The sequence below is a fragment of the Bos grunniens genome, chromosome 21, assembly GCF_055505025.1.
Source record: "Bos grunniens cultivar Pamir isolate PY7600 chromosome 21, Bosgru_T2T1.0, whole genome shotgun sequence".
NCBI lineage: Eukaryota > Metazoa > Chordata > Mammalia > Artiodactyla > Bovidae > Bos > Bos grunniens.
In genome coordinates, this window is record NC_141185.1 from 70,861,254 (window position 1) to 70,879,833 (window position 18,580).

The 18,580-nt window shown below is 52.4% G+C and overlaps 1 protein-coding gene and 1 pseudogene across 3 annotated transcripts; both read left to right on the forward strand.

Annotated features, from left to right (window-relative positions):
- The first annotated feature begins 1,006 nt into the window (after nucleotides 1-1,006).
- LOC147349989 (liprin-alpha-1 pseudogene) lies at nucleotides 1,007-9,094 on the forward strand (annotated as a pseudogene). Of its 2 annotated transcripts, XR_015150631.1 has the most exons (4): nucleotides 1,007-1,527; nucleotides 4,127-4,449; nucleotides 6,131-6,353; nucleotides 8,210-9,094. The product of XR_015150631.1 is annotated as a liprin-alpha-1 pseudogene, transcript variant X1 (transcript). The 2 variants fall into 2 exon arrangements; XR_015150632.1 differs by lacking the exon at nucleotides 1,007-1,527 and having other exon boundaries at nucleotides 3,959-4,449.
- Nucleotides 9,095-10,688: 1,594 nt separating this feature from the next.
- LOC147349990 (liprin-alpha-1-like) lies at nucleotides 10,689-17,534 on the forward strand. Its single transcript, XM_086365442.1, has 2 exons — nucleotides 10,689-12,105; nucleotides 12,948-17,534. The coding sequence occupies exons 1-2, from the start codon at nucleotides 11,954-11,956 to the stop codon at nucleotides 13,093-13,095; spliced, it is 300 nt and encodes a 99-aa protein (XP_086221568.1). The 5' UTR covers nucleotides 10,689-11,953; the 3' UTR covers nucleotides 13,096-17,534.
- Nucleotides 17,535-18,580: the final 1,046 nt, after the last annotated feature.

Below are 18,580 nucleotides of genomic sequence, written 5' to 3' on the forward strand. Positions count from 1 at the left end.
GGGGACTGAAAACCTGGCTCACAGGCAGGGCAGGCACAGCATATTTAGTGGGCCTCCCAGAGGAATTGGTCACCTTGTCTCTGAGACCTTCTCCGGGGGGGATAGAGCTTCGGGTGATGAGGGGGAAAGAGATGGAGGCTGCATCCCGCGAGGGGACTGGGAGGTGATGGTTGGGTGGCGACCCAACCCGGAGGTCTCTGTGGCCCTCAGAGGACCCTCGAGGGTCTGCAGTCCACAGTGGGACTGTGTCGTACCCCCTACCCAGTTCCCAAGTGTGTTCTGGCCCCAGGCCCTTGGGTGCAGGTGGGGCAGAGAAGGGAGCAGTTCTGTCAGGAGGGAGAGGAGACAGGAGGGAAGACAGGTGTGGCTCCGGGAGATTCCAGACTTCCATCTCCTATGCAACACAGTGTTCCTTGCAAAACCGTCGAGCAGAGCAGCGGGTGACCCCGAGCAGGCTGAGCTGGTGGTCGGCCCTGGCCACTCTGCAGACGTATGGGGTGTCCTGTCCTCGGAGGAAGGTCCTGTCTCCCAGGTTTAGGGACTCCTGCACGTGAAGGCACCACCCTCTTCCCAGGGACAAGACTGAGCACAGCCCGGGCGGTCCTGCAGTGCAGGTGGCTCACAGTCAAGGCGGGGCCACCCTGCCTCTCAGCAGGCCCCTGCTGAGTGAGCTCCTGGCACCTGCAGGCCCAGGCCTTAGTGCTCAGGGCCTGAGCATCTGTGCTGGGCCTTGTTCAGCCCAGAGTCCAGTGACACACTCACCTTTGTTTTAATGGGAGACACCAGTGGTGCTCAGCTCCGAGGTGTGGGTCCGAGCCCTTTCTGCTGCGGGTTGTTTGAGACACCTTTAAAAACAATGAGAGCAGTGCAGACAGTGTTCCAGGCAGACTGGTGATTGTGATCCACAGACTTCCCGTGGGAGAGGGAGGTCAGAGCAGGCGTGGGCCGAAGGGGAGGTGAGGTGCCAAGGGGAAAGCAGAGCAGGTGCAGGCCCCGCCCTGGGACCTGAGAGTGGGCTCCAGGGGGACCCTGGATGCCCCAGCCTCAGACAGCCGATCCTGTCCTAGTCAGCTCCACACCCTCGCATCAGCACTGCCTTCCCCACATATGGGAGTTTTCCAGCTGCTGGGGATGAGCCCTGAGTGTCTGTGGAGCAGCGGGTGGCCTGTTGCTGTTGGAGCCAGAGGGCAGTGCCCTCCTGGGGGCCCTTTTGCTGTGAAATTGCCAATCTTCCAAATGGACAGGCTCTGGCTCGACTGACAGAGTGAGCTCTCTTTTCTTCTAACAGCGCTGCTCTTTGCCGTGTGTTTCAGCTGACCCCACTTGGGCAGTGCTCTGGACCTCAGGTTCCCTGTGGCAGACTGGTCAGCAGACTACTCAGGAGATCGGGCAGTGCTACAATGCCCCCAGAAAGGCCAGCTGGCAGCGCTGCACGATGAGCTGTCAGAGGCAAGGACCCCGCGGCCCTCTTCCCGTCCCTGGTGGGCAACTTGTGAGGCACCTGCCCCCTCACACTGTGGTCCTGAGGTGGGTTTGGAACAAAGCGCTGATAGGTTGCTTTATGTCTTCCTATTTTCCTTTTTCTGGCTAAGAGTTTACTTTTAAGGCATGCTTTTTTTTTCTTAAAATAACCAATTTGGATAACTTGTGGCCTACTGTGAGGCCCAGCATGGTACTAATTAGCACAGTTTTGAAATCATCCTACGAGTAAATGGATACACATATCCATCAGCTTATAGTGAGAAGAATTCTCATTGGGAGTTTAAGTGCCTTTATCTTTTCACCTCATTCATGCCATGTGTTTGTTCATACATGTCTGTGTTTTGAGCTTCCATATTCAGTGAGCAGTTAGTTTGGGCCAGACATGGTCAGAAGTAGGACTCCAGCAGTGAATTAAAAACCGTGTGTGTCCTTTATCCACTGCTACGTAACGAATCATTGCAAAGCTTAATGACTTCCTAGGGAGCAGCTCACAGTCCACAGTGCCTGTGCATTGTAGCAGGCAGGCCTGGTTCAGGGCCTCCTGAGGGCACAGACACAGGAAGGCCCCCCAGGGCTGGATGGCAGGCTTTCAGATTCACTTGGCTGCTGGGGACAGGCCCAGGTCCCTGCCGTGTGGCTTTCCCATATGGCCTGACTCTCCTCGGAACACCCTCTGAGAGCGAGAGCGTGGGGTTTAGCCCGGAGCCCTTTGCACCCTGATCCCGAGGCCGCACACCTTCACTTCTGTTTGCAAGAGTGAGCTGCACAGTCCTGCCTCGCTTAGGGGCTGAGCAGGAGTTGCCCCATCTGCCGCTTGAAGGGAGGAGGAGGGAAGAATTTGTGGACCCCTTTTTAAACCCGCACAGCCTGTCGAACAGTAATGAGCAGGGAAAGGAGACCAGAGTGCCCGAGTTGTCCAAGGAGGAGGGGACGATTGTGTGTGAACAGGGTGGCCAGCAAGGTGACACCAGGAGGGTGACCTTGAACCAGAGACCCCGAGGCAGGAAGAGAAGTAGCCACTTGGAGATAGAAAAAGGGTCGTGTCAACCAGTGGGGACAAGGGAGAGAGCGGGCCGCATCAGGGAGGAGCCCGGGCTCAGGCCTCAGCAGCTTGAGGCCAGAGCCTGTTTCCTGAGGTGAGGAGGGCTGCCAGGACGGGGAGCTAAGAGCTGGGCCTCAGCCCTGTTGAGGTGGACAAGCCCATGGGGTGTCCCAGGGACTTGTGAGGAGAGCAGCTGAGTGTTCCGGCCTGCATCCGGGAGAGGACTCACTCAGCTCAGGGTGGACTTGGGGTCGTGGGCATACAGATGGCATTGAAAGCCACGAGCACGGTAAAGTCACCAGGTGGGTGCCCGTGGAGAGAGATGGGGTGCAAGGGTAGAGCTGTGGGGAACCCTGCATTCCAAGGTTGAGAAGGGGTGCAAGCAACAGGAATAACTGCAGGGAGGGCAGGGCCTGGATCCCAGGGAGAGACATGCTGGGGCGGGTGTGGGGGAGGGCAAAGAGGGGAGGGGGCTTGGTAACATGGGTTCTTCAAACCCCCAGGGAGCTGCCCTGCAGGTTGGGGCACACCCACCGCCTGCTGGCAGAGAGCTAGGAACCGGGCGGGAGGGGACCATAGAGGCTGCTCCCAGGGAGCTTTCAGAGACCCACAGTGGGTGCTGCAGGGAGCCCTGGAGGAGGAATCTGCTGGTTCCCCTTGTGCTATTGGAAGGCGAGAGAAGGGAGAGGATTTGCTGACCGGGCTGATGGGGGTGAACCCATAGGCAGCTGGTTTGCTAGAGCGGAGCAGGAATGATGGCAGGTGGTCCTGGAGCCAGCGAAGTGGGTAGCCCAGGCCTGGGGTGGGGTTGTGATGAAGACAAGAGGCGAGGGCACTGGCCACAGGGGACAGGGAGCCAGCAAGCCAGCACCTCGAGGCTGCCCCTCAGTTCCTTTGAGGTTCTGTCTGGGAAAGAAGGCAGGGCCTGGGTGACAGTGTGGCAGGGGGGACGTTTTCAGAGAGAAGGGTGTGAGGTGTGAGAGCCGGAGGGCAGGACGGGGCCCCGTGGGCCCTCTCCCTTGTGTCTCTGATGACAGAGCCACACTTGTGGTGCGAGGGGCCGTCCCCCAGAACAGCCCGAGGGCCTGTGCCCAGAGAGGAGAGCCGCAGGGGGGCTGGCCCTCCTGTCTCCTGGCTGACCCTGCTCGCTCCTGTCTGTGGGTGTTCAGACCAGCCTGGGAAATGGAGGGCTGGAAGCCTGCGAGGATGGCACTCTCTGGTGAACTGGTACCAGAGATGACCGCTGATAGGGACCCAGTGGCTGCCAAGCTGAAGGGTTCTTTTTTCTTATTTTCCTCCAGCCTGGCTGATGGAGGCATGGATGTATTTTTGTAATTTTCAGTTTCTGTCTCTGACTCCATCAGCCCACCCTTTTGAATAACCTCATAGAATGCCTGCCGTCCTGGGTGTCACCAGGCCATCTGGGAACTGGATTCTCCCCCTGCCCGTTTCTTCAGTCCTGCTCGATTAAGAGATGGCAGTGTCTCATGAACATGGCCCATTTATCCACAGTCAGGGTTTCCATGTAAAATTGGGTTCAGTTCCTGATAGACTTGAGCTGCCCTGAATGTTGCTGACGAGACGTGGTCCTCTCGTGCCCAGATGCAGACCCTGAAGGAGCAGAACTGGGAGCACGCGGAGCAAGCCAGCATGCTGGCCGACGTGGCCCAGGCATTTGAGAGTGACGAGGGCGTGTCTGACGACGAGGGCGACAGGGTCACCCTCTTCAGCTCGGCCACTCAGCTGTCGCCCAGCGGGCAGGCCAATGCCAAGACTCTGACTGTGATGCTTCAGGAGAAGCTGGACACCATCAATGAAGAGATTCAGTGGGTGATTGCGAACTCGGCTCCCCAGAAACTCGGTTTCTCTGAGGAGCTGTCTTCTAGCGACATCTGAGTGTTCCATAGCAAGAAACCTGACCTCAGGTCTGCTTCAAGAATTTTCAGTTTTTAGATTGCCCTTGCTTATAGAGCTCGGTCAGCCAGGGCGTTCTATCCACGGTGTGGTGTCAGCACTCTGTGGGGGGGCGTTGTGGGGTGTTCCCCGTCAGCTCTGAGCCCCAAGGTGGGTGAGGTGCCGAGGCGGTGTCCCCTATGGCCCTTGCACCCTCCTGTGTCCCTTGGAGCCCCCCACGTTCTGGTGAAAAGCCACCTGGTGAAAGCTGGGGTTTTGGGGTTGGCAAATTCCCACTCAGATCTGCATTTTCCTTTTTAACTTAATGCAGTGTGAAGATTGGCTTGTTGTAAGACAGTGGTCCAAGGACATGTGTTTGAGTTTTTCACATCTCATCAGTATATTTAAGATGTTTTCTTTAGACACCATCTTGGCAGTTATAACAATTTTCAAAACGGGAGAGAATCCAAAGGCCTTCCTCGTGGTGAGCAGGGGGCCTTGGGTCTGGGTGCGGCCGGGTGGCTGGGGGCCCCGAGGCCTGCCTGGTGCCACACCCACACAGCTATGCCCGTGTCCCGAGTCCACGTTCAGAGTGGCCTCAGGCTGGTGACCCTGCACAGGACCAGGCAGAGCTGCTGCTCAGACTGTTCTCGCCACGTCAGCCCAGGCTGAGGTGCCCGTTCCTGTCAGCCGAGTGCGGGGATCCCGGGGAAAGGCAAGGGGTGAATGGGACAACCAGCAAACGCAGGTGGTGTCCCCTGCCCATTTGACGCCAAGACAGACAGCTTTGTAGGCCGTGTTTGAGCACAGACGAGCTCAGAAAGATGATCTTTCTGCATCCCTGCAGGAAGTATGGAATGGTTATATATTAATATCTTTATTTTTACAGCAAGTTGTCAGGTAAAAGTGATTTTTCCTTATGCAACAAGTTGACTTGATGTAAATGGTAAATTCTGTCCATCAACTTGTAATCAACAGTGAAAAACTTTCAAGATGTATGAGTAGAAGTGAAGCTGGAGAGTTTACTGTCTGTAAGAATCTTGTATTTTAATTTGAAAATCATTTTATTTGCATAATCGTGTATTTAAACTGCTATATAAAAACATCCACCACACATTAGGGGAGAAGAGCAGAAACTGTGAATTCTAGGTTAATGCAGCACATTGACATGAACCCAGAATCTCACACAAAGCTGGTGGAGAACTTCATCAAGTGATGCGTTTGTATATACACAACCTTAAAAAAAAAAAAAAAAAAAAGATCAACTCAGCACTTCATCTGGTCTGGAGACTTGTGTTTAGAAACTGCAGCTTGTTTGTGAATTTCTGTTTTGATTACACAGAGTTCCTGATTCCCAGTGGAAAAGACTTGAGGCACTGACATGCATCTCTGCCCTGAGAGCAGGGGAAGTAAGGGTTGTCAACTTGAGGTATCTCCTCAGAGGAAGAGAGTTGCCACCAGGGTCCCTGCAGAAGGTTAGAGTAAATAAGTGAAATCAAGCGTGAATGATCACGGGCCAGTAAGACTCAACACTAAGTTATTCTAAGTTTGAGAATATTCAAAAGAGGAAACGTAGAACCTTTTGGCTGAGATGTTCATTGAGCAACTGTTTCTGGAATTTGCTAATCATGACACAGAATGCCAGCCCAAATTTATTGTCCAGACAGGTTCCTCTGCTGACAAAGGCAGGTGATGCATTTTATTCTATTTTAGGTTGATCGAACAAGAGAAGGAGAACACGGAGCAGCGGGCCGAGGAGACTGAGAGCAGGGAGGGCAGGGGGAGCTTAGGCAGCCTCTGTCGTTTTAAATCAGTGAGCTCCCTCAACCTGCTTCCCACCTCCTCGCATGCTGGCTCCTGCCCACCCCTGCCCAAGCCCAGAACGAGGCGGCACAGCCCGGCACAGGAGGGAGACCAGCTGGGCATCATGACTCTGGTATGTGTCTGCCTCATCCCTGCCGCATCCCTCCCCCAGCACGCTGTTTTTTGTTTGTTTTTTGATTTTTCTCTTTATACCCAGAAGAAAATCAGGTAGACTTGCTACGCTCAGAGGTCTAAAAGTTTTTAAACCGCCTAGTCTTTAATCATTCCACAATGGCACAGTGACAAATTAGTCTTGATCTTTGGACCACCAACTTAGCATGTCATCATGAACTCAGCCAGAGCCTGCCTCTGTAACGTTGGGCCTGGCCTGTGCTGGGCACAGCAGCTGCAGGGAAGTTTCTGTTCTCAGGGAGCAGACAGCTTTGTGAAAGTAACTATAGGCAGCTGCCATGGCGTGGGAAAGCCGTGCAGCACATTTTCCATTGGGAATGCCTGGCTACAGGGTACAGGGCATGCGGTGGGAACAAAACCAAGAATCTACACTGGTCTGCTTGCTAATGGACCTGGCCACGCACTCCGGCCAGCTCTGCGTGTGAAACCAGGTTAAAAGCCCAGTGCCCCAGGGCCCAAGGGAAGATGTCAGGCTGCCTCACTTTTCCAAGTCTAAAACTGGGATGACGACCTAGGGCTTTTGGTGACAAAGTGTGCGGCTCTAAAGCACATGTTCCAGCTTTCTTGGGTGTTTAGCTTAGGTGTTGTGAGTGCATTGCCGTTTACCCCATGAAATCACGTGTAAAACACTCTGCTTTGTAACTGGACTTGTATTATCTCTTTTTTCTGTTACCACCCATTTCATGTTAGCTGCATTGTTAGTCAGCTTATAATTAAATTAACCGTGAATCATTTTAGAGGCCTGTGAAGTGGTAACTAGTCCATTTTGTGGTCTTTTGACACTGTTTTTATAATTTGCATCATTGGCTAATTAGTTGATATTTAAAATTCTTTGACGATTTCTCTGTGGTTTCATGCTTGATTTCTTTCCGAATATTTATGAAAAGAACAGTTCTCTTTGTTTTCCTTGCTGTTGGAGTTCTCTGACAGTGTGTCTGCTTTCATCATTGGTTTTGATTTCCTGTCTCATCCTGTTGTCTGCTTAGTCGTCCTCAATCCAGATCCCCCCCCCCCAGCCCCCGAGGCTGTAGTTTCCCCATTCATCTCCCCTCCCCCGTCCCCCCACTTCCTCTGGTCATAGCAGTGCTGTGGTCCACAGCGTGAGTCCCCTTAGTCGGGTTTGTGCTTTGTCTTCCTGTCTCGTTAAATGGTGTTTTTCCCCCATAGCAGTAATTTGAATTGGTGTATCACTATGCAGTTACAGGAGAAGGCAATGGCAACCCAGTCCAGTACTCTTGCCTGGAAAATCCCATGGATGGAGGAGCCTGGTAGGCTGCAGTCCATGGGGTCACACAGAGTTGGACAGGACTGAAGGGACTTAGCAGCAGCAGCACGCAGGTATAAGCATAATGTAGATGGATCCTAAACTACATATCATGTGTAATTCATAAATGAGATTGTGCTTACATAAAGAAATGATCCTCTTAAGTGTAGAATTAATGGACTTTTAGATATGCAGATGACACCACCCTTATGGCAGAAAGTGAAGAGGAACTAGAAAGCCTCTTGATGAAAGTGAAAAAGGAGAGTGAAACAGTTGGCTTAAAGCTCACCATTCAGAAAACTAAGATCATGGCATCTGGTCCCATCACTTTATGGGAAATAGATGGGGAAACAGTGTCAGGCGTTATTTTTGCGGGCTCCAAAATCACGGCAGATGATGATTGCAGCCATGAAATTAAGAAGACGCTTACTCCTTGGAAGGAAAGTTAATGACCAACCTAGATAGGATATTAAAAAGCAGAGACATTACTTTGCCAACAAAGGTCCATCTAGTCAAGGCTATGGTTTTTCCAGTGGTCATGTTTGGATATGAAAGTTGGGATGTGAAGAAAGCCGAGCGCTGAAGAATTGATGCTTTTGAGCTGTGGTGTTGGAGAAGACTCTTGAGAGTGAGTCCCTTGGACTGCAGGGAGATGCAACCAGTCCATTCTAAAGGAGATCAGTCCTGGGTGTTCATTGGAAGGACTGATGCTAAAGCTGAAACTCCAGTACTTTGGCCACCTCAAGTGAAGAGTTGACTCACTGGAAAAGACTCTGATGCTGGGAGGGATTGGGGGCAGGAGGAGAAGGGGACGACAGAGGATGAGATAGCTGGATGGCTTCACCGACTCGATGGACATGAGTTTGGTTGAACTCCAAGTGTTGGTGATGGACAGGGGGGCCTGGCGTGCTGCGATTCATGGGATCACAAAGAGTCGGACACGACTGAGCGACTGAACTGAACTGAACTGACACAGTATCCTTTCTGTGTTGGTGCTTGTATTTAAGACTGTAAATCTCATCAGCTTTTGCACAGTTAATGTCTCTATTAGACTCGTTAAGAAAGTATCTTCTATAGTTAATAAAATGTAAAGACTGCACCTGCTATTATGCTAGCTTTCATTCTTACATATTTTCACAGGGAACTTGCTTTAATGAATTTATTCTGAGAAGTTTTAAATCAAATTCTATGTCAGGATTTTACATTAATGTCCAAGAGCTGGTTAGATTTGTTCAATGTTAAAATAGATATTATGGTAACTTCCTCATCAGTTAAATTACTAATTTAAAGTATAACATGTTTTTGATTAAGAGAAACTAACTTATAGAGAGATTTGGCTGAGAATAGACACCTGTTAAGGCCCTTTGTTGTACAGAATGCTGTGCTTCAATAAATCATGATGTTGTAATAGAATGGTATCTTCCTGAGTAATAATTTATAGTGTTTCTCTAGTAAATCTTGAATAGCTTATTTATCTTCTGTGGTCGAAAAAAATATTCTGCTTCCAGTCATATGTTCTGTAAATCTTCATGTCACTTACATGTTTGCCATCATTTTTGCTTTACTGTATTTGCCTCTACGGATTCTTGAAATTTTAGCTTCAGAGTCGCAATGAATCTGGTTTCTCTTCATTTCTTTGCATGCATCTATCAGCCTAGTGATTTAAGGAAGCAGTGTCGAAAGGTAAACTATTTAGTAATGTAGCACGCCTTTGTTTCTCTGTGAAGTATTAAAGAGTCCTTATCGTTTAACATGAATGAACACTGTGTGATTATGTCCTGGTGAATAATTGACGTTTTAATGGAAGTGATGAAACTCACCCAGCACTTAAAATGTGCTGATGGTTCTGTTGGAAATAGGTCATTCGTTGGGACAGTTGTAACAGTGTGCCTTTCTCCCACTTGTTTGCCTTCTGATCATCTCATGCTTGTTTATAATAGACATAGTATTATTTATTATTTTTAAAAATTTCTATACTTATGTTTTTGGCCATGCCGCACAGCTTATGGGATCTTAGTTCCCCAAGCAGGGATCAGACCAGTGTCCCGGCACTGAAAGTGCCAAGTCTTAACCTCTGGACCACCATGGAATTTCCGCTTAGTGTTTTCATGTAAGAAATGACTCAATCAGAGCCATAGATGTTAGATTTGCGGGAAGCCAATTTAATGATGGTGGGTAGCAGTGTGCAGGAGACTCTGTGTGCCGGGCACGTGCTTTCCGAGTCTGTCATCTCAGCCCCAGGTGAGATCCAGATTGCTGCTATCCCCATTCAGCAGACATAGACACTGAGGCTTAGCGAGGCCGGGCACCCTGCCCAGGCTCTCACACCCAGCAGCATGGTGCGGACAGGTCTGATCAGAGCCTGGACACTTAAACGTGGTGCTGTCCAGCCACCTTTCCTCCAGAGGCTCTCGTGTCCATCACGGCATCCCTGATGGAGGGAGCATCAGGAGGGAGCTCGCTGCCTCTCCCCTCGTGTCACTTGGATGAGCCCCTGTTGTTGGAGTCCAGTGCCCCAAGGGCTGGCCTTCCTTGTCCCTCTCCTGCTCCCAGCCCGCTGACCGAGCACTCCTGGGCCTTCCCGCAGGACTGGGGTGGCTGTGCTCCAGTTCAGGCAGCTCAGTGCCCAGGAGCCCTTCTCCTGGGCACAGCAGACCAGCGCTGTCCCCCTGGGGTTGGTGACCTGGGTGTGCCACTCGCCTGCTCTGTGGCCTGCTTTGCCCTCCTGTTAAGTGGACATGGTGCTGCCCATTCTGGCCATGTGGGCACCAGTGGTGTGGCTCCCATCCTGGGTAGGGCAGCCAGGCTGTGGACCCAGAGGCCTTCCTCAGGAGAAGGCCCAGGCGAAGGGGCTGGCCGCAGTCCCTGACTTTGAGGCAGGTGTTTGTCTCCACTGAGTCCATAGTCAACCCAGGTGTGTCACTTCCCTGCTCTGTTCGTTGCTGTTTTCTGATTTTTATAAATGCTTATTTTAACTTGAATTTGAGATCGATCCCTGTTCAGTTCCATGTGGATAATTTCTAGCCTTTGTAGCCTTCTGTTGTCTGAGGGTTCTTGTTAGAGCTCAGGAGAGGGTGCCCAGTTCATCCAGCTGCGTTTAAACGAGTTCAGCTGTAATCTGCACTGTCACTTTGTTGTCACCAAGCTCCCGTGGGACTGCACGGGATCAGTATTCTTTACAGAATCCCACTAAAAAGGCACAGGTTAGTTGGTTAAAACAACACACTCATTGTTTATAAAAATACATGCCATGCATGTCTCCTAAAACCTCCCCTGGCTTAACCACACACCCAGATGTGTCAGTGAGACCTGTCTGGACCCTGAGGGGTTAATCTGTCCCCCACTCTGTTGCCACCACTGTCTTTCCTGTCCTCACACCCAGGACCAGCAGAAATGCTGGGAGTCCAGGAGAGATCATCTCTCTCTTTTTTTTTTTTAATTTGTTTATTTTTTAGTTGATAGATAATTGCTTTACAGAATTTTCTTTTCTATCCAACCTCAACATGAATCAGCCATAGGTACCCATATATCTCCTCCGTTTTGAACCTCCCACCCCACTAGGGTGATACAAGATCATCTCTTAGTGAAGACCAGGGGGTGCTTTACGGAAACCACTGTGAGCGAATGACACTCGAACTGCGTGTAAGTACTTCAGTGAGTAGCCCCGAGTCTGTATGTTACCGAGAAATACGATCCAGGCACATGGTGTTCTCGTGGAGGGGTTAGGTACCTTTTCTGTGTTTCTCTTGTTGTCATGGGTTCCAGTAACCTGCATCATCATTACAAATGATCTTGGATGGTGGCACAAGCTGTGTCTTTTTCTCCTTCAAACAGAAAGGTCTGGACGGCTTTGCTGAGAGGTTTCGTACTCTAGCTGTGGTGCTTCTGAGCAGCATCTGGCAATGAGCACAGTCCTTTCATCAGGGCAGTTCATGCCATGCAGGGTCCACGGTGCTGGCGTCGCTCTGCTTTCCTGCCCGGCAGGGCCATCTGGTCACTGGATTCCAGAGACGGCAGAGCCCAGCTGCAGGAAGGCTCCCATCCATGGTCTCTGCACTCAATCGGATGCTCTCGCTGCCCCATAGCCCTGCTTCTCTTGAACAAGACAGTCCTTTAAGATGGCATTAAGCTAGAACAAGGGGGTTTTTTTGTACTTGGGGGAAAGCATAGCTAATAGATTTTCAAATAAGTTTCTGGTTATAATGTAACGCCTATGTGATTGCCATTTTCAAAACAGTCTATTGTTAGCCAATTGGACACTTACCTCGCTCCCTCAGATGCCAGCTATACGGGAAGAGGTAGGAGATGACAAGACCACCATCAAATGTGAAACCTCGACCCCCGCCGTACCGCTGTCCCTTCGGCTGGGCCGCCTGCACACGGGGGCGCTGCACACAGCCACCCATGAGGACCTCAGGGACGCCCACAAGTAAGCGGCCTGTGTGCCCGTCATCAGTTTCAGGAGCCCTGCACCTCTTGTCTTGAAGGAGTTGCAAGGATGATTTTAAAGGAATACCCTTGGGTTTAGTGCCTGGGTTTAGTGGTGAACTTCAGGTGCTGGGGAAGAAGAGCTCATTGACCTCAGTGATTTTAGAAAACGTCCTTCTCTACAGATTTACTCCTGTGGGAGCTTTCTTCCTGATCTTGGTAGAGGTCTGCCCGGCCCGGGGCATGTTCCTGACAGTGATGGACCTGTGCCTCTCAGGTTCGCTCTTGAGGGTCCCTCCCTTTTCCTCAGGGGTCTCCTCTCAGGAGACTCTGTCCCCTCCTGTGACTGACACTGTCCTCATTGAGACCACCACCTAAGCTCCCGTCCTGAGCCAGGCAGCACTCGATGGAGGACACATGTGGTCACTTGGCCAGCAGACCTGCACGGTGACCGTCGCTCGCCTGCCATGGCCGGGGACAGTCACCCTGCAGGAGGTGGGGGGAACTGCCCAGAGCAGGGGAGCTTGCCTTCTGCTGGAGCGTTTTCACCTGCTGAGCAGCGACCCTGATGGAGGGTCGGAGTGCCCTCTGCACCAGCTGGCCTGGAGTCCAGCCCTCCTCGGGGGAGAGCTCGAGGCAGAGAATCTCAACTTCCTGGGGTGGTTCTCTGTGTCTCGGAGCCTGCATTGCTCGTGTGGAGTGTGTTTGGTGAAGGAGACTCCACTGTCTGCTGCGAGGTTGAGGTGCGGGTGTTGCTGGGTGCCCATTTCTATCAGTAGCTCTTGTGGAGGGGTGTGTGTTTGTACGAGGGTGCCAGTTAAGGGTCCTTTTCTCTCCCTAAAGCTCGACAGGCTCTCAGAACAGCCCCGGGAACAACCCGAGCAGCGGCACCAGCAGGCAGGACTCGCTGCACAAAGCCCCAAAGAAAAAGGGCATCAATCAAGTCCTCCATCAGCCGCTTGTTTCGCAAGAAGGAAAAAGGCCGGCCTGAACACCCCAACAAGGAGGCATTAGGACCAGGTGGGTGCTTCACCTTTCAGAGGGAGGAGGGCCTGCAGGCATCTCCCTTCTGTGTCTCCCCTGTTGTCCCCACAAGGCTCCAGTCACTCACGCTGGGGGTCCTCCTGGGAGCAGGAGTGGAAGAGGCGTCTGTCTTCTCAATGGGTCTGAGATGATCAGATGAGTTAATGAGTGGATGGATGGATTGATTAGTGAGTGGATGGTTGGATGAACAGATGGCTGGCTGGATGGGTGGATGGACGGAGCATGGAATGAATAAAGCAGATGATTGTACTCCAATGCTAGAAACATATTGTACGAAATCAATTGAGTAGGAGCTAGGCAATGATTGTTTCCTCCTAACAGTGACATGTGTTTGGAAACTGCCTAAGTGCTCATCAGTGAGGGGTGAAGTACAATCTGTGGACACCCCACAAGGAACAGCCCGCCCTCCTTCCTGCCACCTCCCCATCCCAGGAGCTCATCTGCCCATGCCCCCACCCCACCCCACAGCCATGCAGGTCCTCCTGAGGTCCCCTCATCACACAGGGTTATCATTAGGCCCTCACCTCGCTTGGCTTCATCTCCTTGAAGACAGGGTATGTTCCTGCCTCTTCAGCCACAAATTTGTTGAGTCTTGTTTGTGCTGGGTGTGGGATTTACGGGGGTAAGTAAAGCAGATGTGATCTGGAGCACAGTTAAGTGACAAGAGACAAAAAGGAGCAGGTTATTAAATGTGATCCCTGTTATTAATATATACAATGCTGCGATGGATGGTGCATTGATTATATACCAGATGCTGTGTGTGCCCCTTCCCAAGCAGGTGTTGCCCCCTCCAAATTTACAGAGGAGGACACGGTGATGGTCACACGGTCAGGGAGTGGTGAGGGCAGGTTCACACCCACGCAGCAAGACCAGGCACTTTGCCAAACCCCAGCCACCTCTCTGGTGGATGCCACCGGAATGAGTTGGTTCTATGGCATGATGATTCAATGGACATGAGTTGGAGCAAATTCCAGGAGATACTGAAGGACAGGAAAGCCTGGAGTGCTGCAGTCCACAGAGTGGCAAAGAGTAGTACACACCTGAGTGGCTGAACTAAAACCTGAGTGTGTGCTAACCTGCTTCAGTCGTGTCTGACTCTGCGACCCCAGGGACTGTAGCCCACTAGCTCCTCTGTCCATGGGATTCTCCAGGCGAGAATACTGGAGTGGGTGGCCACGCCCTCCTCCAGGGCATCTTCTCGACCCACGGATCGAACCCACATCGCTTGTTATCTGATGCATGGGCAGGCAGGATCTTTATCCCAAGCACCACATGGAAAGCCCCAGTGAACGGTGACAACTAGAAATGCAGAAAATAAGGGCTGCTTCTAAGTTAAACTGGAAGAGCAGCAAGCACAGGTTATAAAGAGGAAAACACATGCCACCCTGCGGAAACTGCGACAGCCAGACAGAGGCGGTTGCTGTGGGGAGCCCTAAGAGCCTTGCTGGTCGCCACCCTTTCACTCTGATCTGCAGGTCAGGCCAACAGGCCGCACCTCTCCTTGGGGGGCATGCTGTACTTGAGGTGCACGACCTGCAAAAGGACACCAGCCTGCTGACGCCAGCCCTCCACCAAACACCGCCAAAACCAGACCAGGAATCGCCAGGCCAGGCCCGGGGGCCCGAAGGGCTTCCAGGACATCCCAGTGACCGGGAGGGTGGGCGTGTTTGCGAGTGGGGCCTGGGGGGTAGGCTGAGGGGTGCGGCGGTCTTGGCGCATTCCCACCCCCAGCCACTCCAAGCCCGGCTGCGTTCGCTGAGCAGGGCCTGCCCCCGATCCATTTCTCTGATCAGGGCCACGCCGCCCTAGAGGTGTCGATCTTCGGGACCTGCCGTGACCTGACTCCCGCGGCCCGCTGGACTCTAAACCTCCTTCGGGAGTAGGCGCAATGAATCTTGAGCGCCCATCTTGCCGGGCACCTGCCTGGTGCTGAAACACACCTGGAGCCATGGAGGCACAGTCCACTGGAGCGCGTCAGCCCCGCCCCTTCGCACTACTGAGGCCCCCCTTTGCGCCCACGTGGCCCGCCAAGCACTCGACCTTCCTGAGAGAGCAGATGAGCCACAGGCAGGCACACAGACAGACACACAGACACTCGCACGCACCCACGCCAAGGGAGACAGCTGGCCTGCGCAAGCTCCTCAGCCAGAGGCAGAGCACCTGGCAGAGGCCGGGGCCAGACGAACGGGCTGGCGGCCGGCTGTCAGGAGATACAGAGGCAGAAATACATGAAGATTCCGAGACAGACTCCAAGACGGCGAGAGGAGATACACACACACACACACACACACACACACACACTTGAGTGTGGTCTTTGGAAATACTTCTGTTCGTAGTTGCTGGGTTGAGCCCAACTTTGATACAACCCATGGACTGCGGCCCATCAGGCTCCTCTGTCCGTGGCATTTCCCAGGCGAGAATACTGGAGTGGGTTGGCATTTCCTTCTCCGGGGGATCTTCCCGACCCAGGGATCAAACCCGAGTCTCCTGCACATGGATGCCTTGGCATCTGAACCAGGACATTGCTAATTCCCTAGGCCAAATACAAAGAATAGAGCTCGTGTTCTACTAAATGGAAAGATGATTTCAGAAACAGAAGCTGTCCTTTGTTGGTATCTGTCAATCTTTATGTGGTTTTTGTTGATTTTTACTATTAAGGCTACTGGAACAAGGCAAGAGAGAAACCCCAGAATTGAAAAGCAACTGGCATTTTTGAAAGAAACATGTGCAGGCGAAGCTCTCTTCCTTTTTGAGAGATGGTTAAATGCAAAATCTTGATTCAACACATAAGACTTTTGTGAACTTTATTTCAAATCTCCATGATGAACCCCTAAGGCGTCCAGGAAGAAAGGACTAGAGGGGCAGACAGAAAGAGCAACCTTTCCCCTTGGAGCCATCTCAACCAGCTGCTTAGTTCCTTCATCTCAAGGACTACCATCTGGGCTTCTCTGGTTTGTCTGATTCTTGTTTCGGGACCGTTTCTAGTCACAAGGCTGTCAACAGAGGGGGTGGTGTGTGTGTGTGTGGGAAACCCTTCTCTCCATTCCACATGAGACCCAGTGGATAATCCAGGCCCTGCCCACTGCACTGAGTGTGCAGCAACAGTATCAAGGGTGATGCTGGTTAACAACGCATATTCCTGGAATCCACTCCGTTGGCTACTGACTGTGTGTGGTGGTGGTCTGGAACCTACACCTGGAAGCTGTCTTGATGATTGCAAATGACACCAAAGTCTGAGGACGATGGAAGACCTTCACATTTCTGCAAGAGCCACACACCTCCAGAAGGAACCACAAGACTTGCCTGAAATGGTCAACGTATAAGTATTGGACTAAACGTTGGAAGGTCTCCACCTTTGCTATGGAAGTCAAACGATCTTTCTTTGAAATGAAAATGGAGCATACTGAACGTTCACATTCTTCTAGAGCATTTGAAAATCCCCACCGTGTAGAAATCTGCTGTACGAGTTCCTTGAAAGCAAGAACCTATATTTATGGATGTGTCTTAATGCCATAGATTGTGCCTCAAATATAGTGTACACATCAACCCAGGAAAGGAAAGAATTGAATCGACAAATGTTCAAAGAGATCAAAAGTGACACCTTGAGGCTTCCCAGAGCTTTTCTATCTTTCACACACTAAGTAAATACTGAGCACCTACGAAGAGCTAGGAGGCAAGTAATAAGTTTCTGGAAATAGAATGTGGAGAGAAGAAGACACAGAGTTCCTGCTTTCACTGAGACAACTCTAATGATACATCACAGGCAGATGCTGTGAGAATTATAGAGGGGCCTCTTCCTTCACCAAAACCTGGGTGTCAGGGAAGGCTTTTCAGAGGAACCATTGCATTGAGGTCCATAGGGTGAACCTAGGTAAACCAGGGTTGAGATGCGGGAAGAATTTCAGGCAGGGAAAATAGCATCTTGGAAGGCTATGTGACCAGGGAAACTTAGGACATTCAAGAAATGAAAAATGCCCTATGGGATGGAAGCCAAAGAGTGCAGAGGGCATTCCAGGCAAAAGACATCAGAGAAGAATGTGAGGAGCAAGCCTGAAGAGAAGTGGTCGTATCTTCAATATGATGGGAAAGTACAAGAGCCGTTGGAGCAGGGAGGTGACAGAATTGCATCTGCACTTCCAAAAGGTCATCTTGCTCCACATCACTAATGACTGGAGAGACTCAACTCCAAACTCCAAGGAGGGACCACTTCACATGAGTCCGATTGGGCCTCACTGCAATGTCTGTCAATAACAAATGCTGGAGAAGATGTGGAGCAAAGGGAGCTCTCCTCCATGGTGAGTAGGAATGGGAGTTGGTGGAGCCGGTATGGACAAGAATATGGAGGTTCCCGAAGGAACTAAAAGTGGAAGTAGCCTATGGTTCAGCAGTCCGACTCCCAGGCATAGATTCACCCACAGAATAAGTGAACAAGATAGATGCCCCGTTTGGGCACATCTATCTGTGCGTGCGCGCGCGCGCGCGATCGCCTGCTAGGCAGGGGGTGGGGCGGGGGATGGGGCTGTGGCTGGAGTCTGTGCAAGCCCCGGGATTGCCTGAGGCAAGCCAAAGGAGCCCCAGATGGAGAAGGGACTGCCTGTCGTCTGGTGTCCTGGAAGTTGAATGCGAATGCGGAGGGGCTCGCGGGCAGCGTGGAGGCAACCCAGGTCTGCAGTGGGAGCCGGGGCCCGGGCCACCCACTTCCCCCGCCCTGGGAGGGGCTGGGGCTGCGGGGGGGATCCAAGAATTGGGACGCGGGGGGTGGGAGGGGGTGGGGCTAAAGGACCTCTTCTGGTAGGCAAAAAGCCTTCAGCACCCGGGATTCCCAGGTGGTCTCCCATCCAAGATACTAACCAGGCCCGACCCTGCTTAACTTCTGAGAGCAGACAAGATCCGGCGCCTTCAGGCTGATATGTCCGGAGACTGAAGCAGTTGGCGCGGGGCGCCCTAAGAGCCTTGCACTTCGCCTCCCTTTTGCTCCGACCTGCAGGTCGGGCCAACGGGCCGCACCTCTCGTCGGGGGGCGTGCTGTATTTGAGCCGCACGACCCCCGACCGGACTCCAGCCTGCTGACGCCGGCCCGCCCCCCGAACACCGCCAACACCAGACCAGCAAGCGTCTGGCCGGGCCCGGGGGCCTGAAGGGCTTCCAGGACCACCCAGTGACCGGGAGGGCATGCGTGCGTGCGCGCGGGGCCTGGGGTGTGGGCTGAGGGGTGCGGAGGTCTCGGCGCCCTCCCACCCCCGGCCACTCCAGACCCGGCCGCGCTCGCTGAGCGGGGCCTCCCCCCGATCCCATTCGCTGCTCAGGCCCGCGGGGCCCTGGAGGTGTCAGTCTTCGGGGCCCCCCGCCTCCCAACCCCCGCGGCCCAGGGACCTTTGAACATCCTGCAGGCCTAGGCGCAGGGAAACTTGAGTGCCCAACTTCCCCGGCAC

What these genes read in the sequence shown, in the direction of transcription:
- LOC147349990 (XM_086365442.1), top strand. Translation starts at nt 11,954, where the DNA reads ATGCCAGCTATACGGGAAGAGGTAGGAGATGACAAGACCACCATCAAA. An exon ending in GACCTCAGGGACGCCCACAA is followed by an intron (nt 12,106 to 12,947) that starts GTAAGCGGCCTG and finishes CTCTCCCTAAAG; the next exon opens with CTCGACAGGCTCTCAGAACA.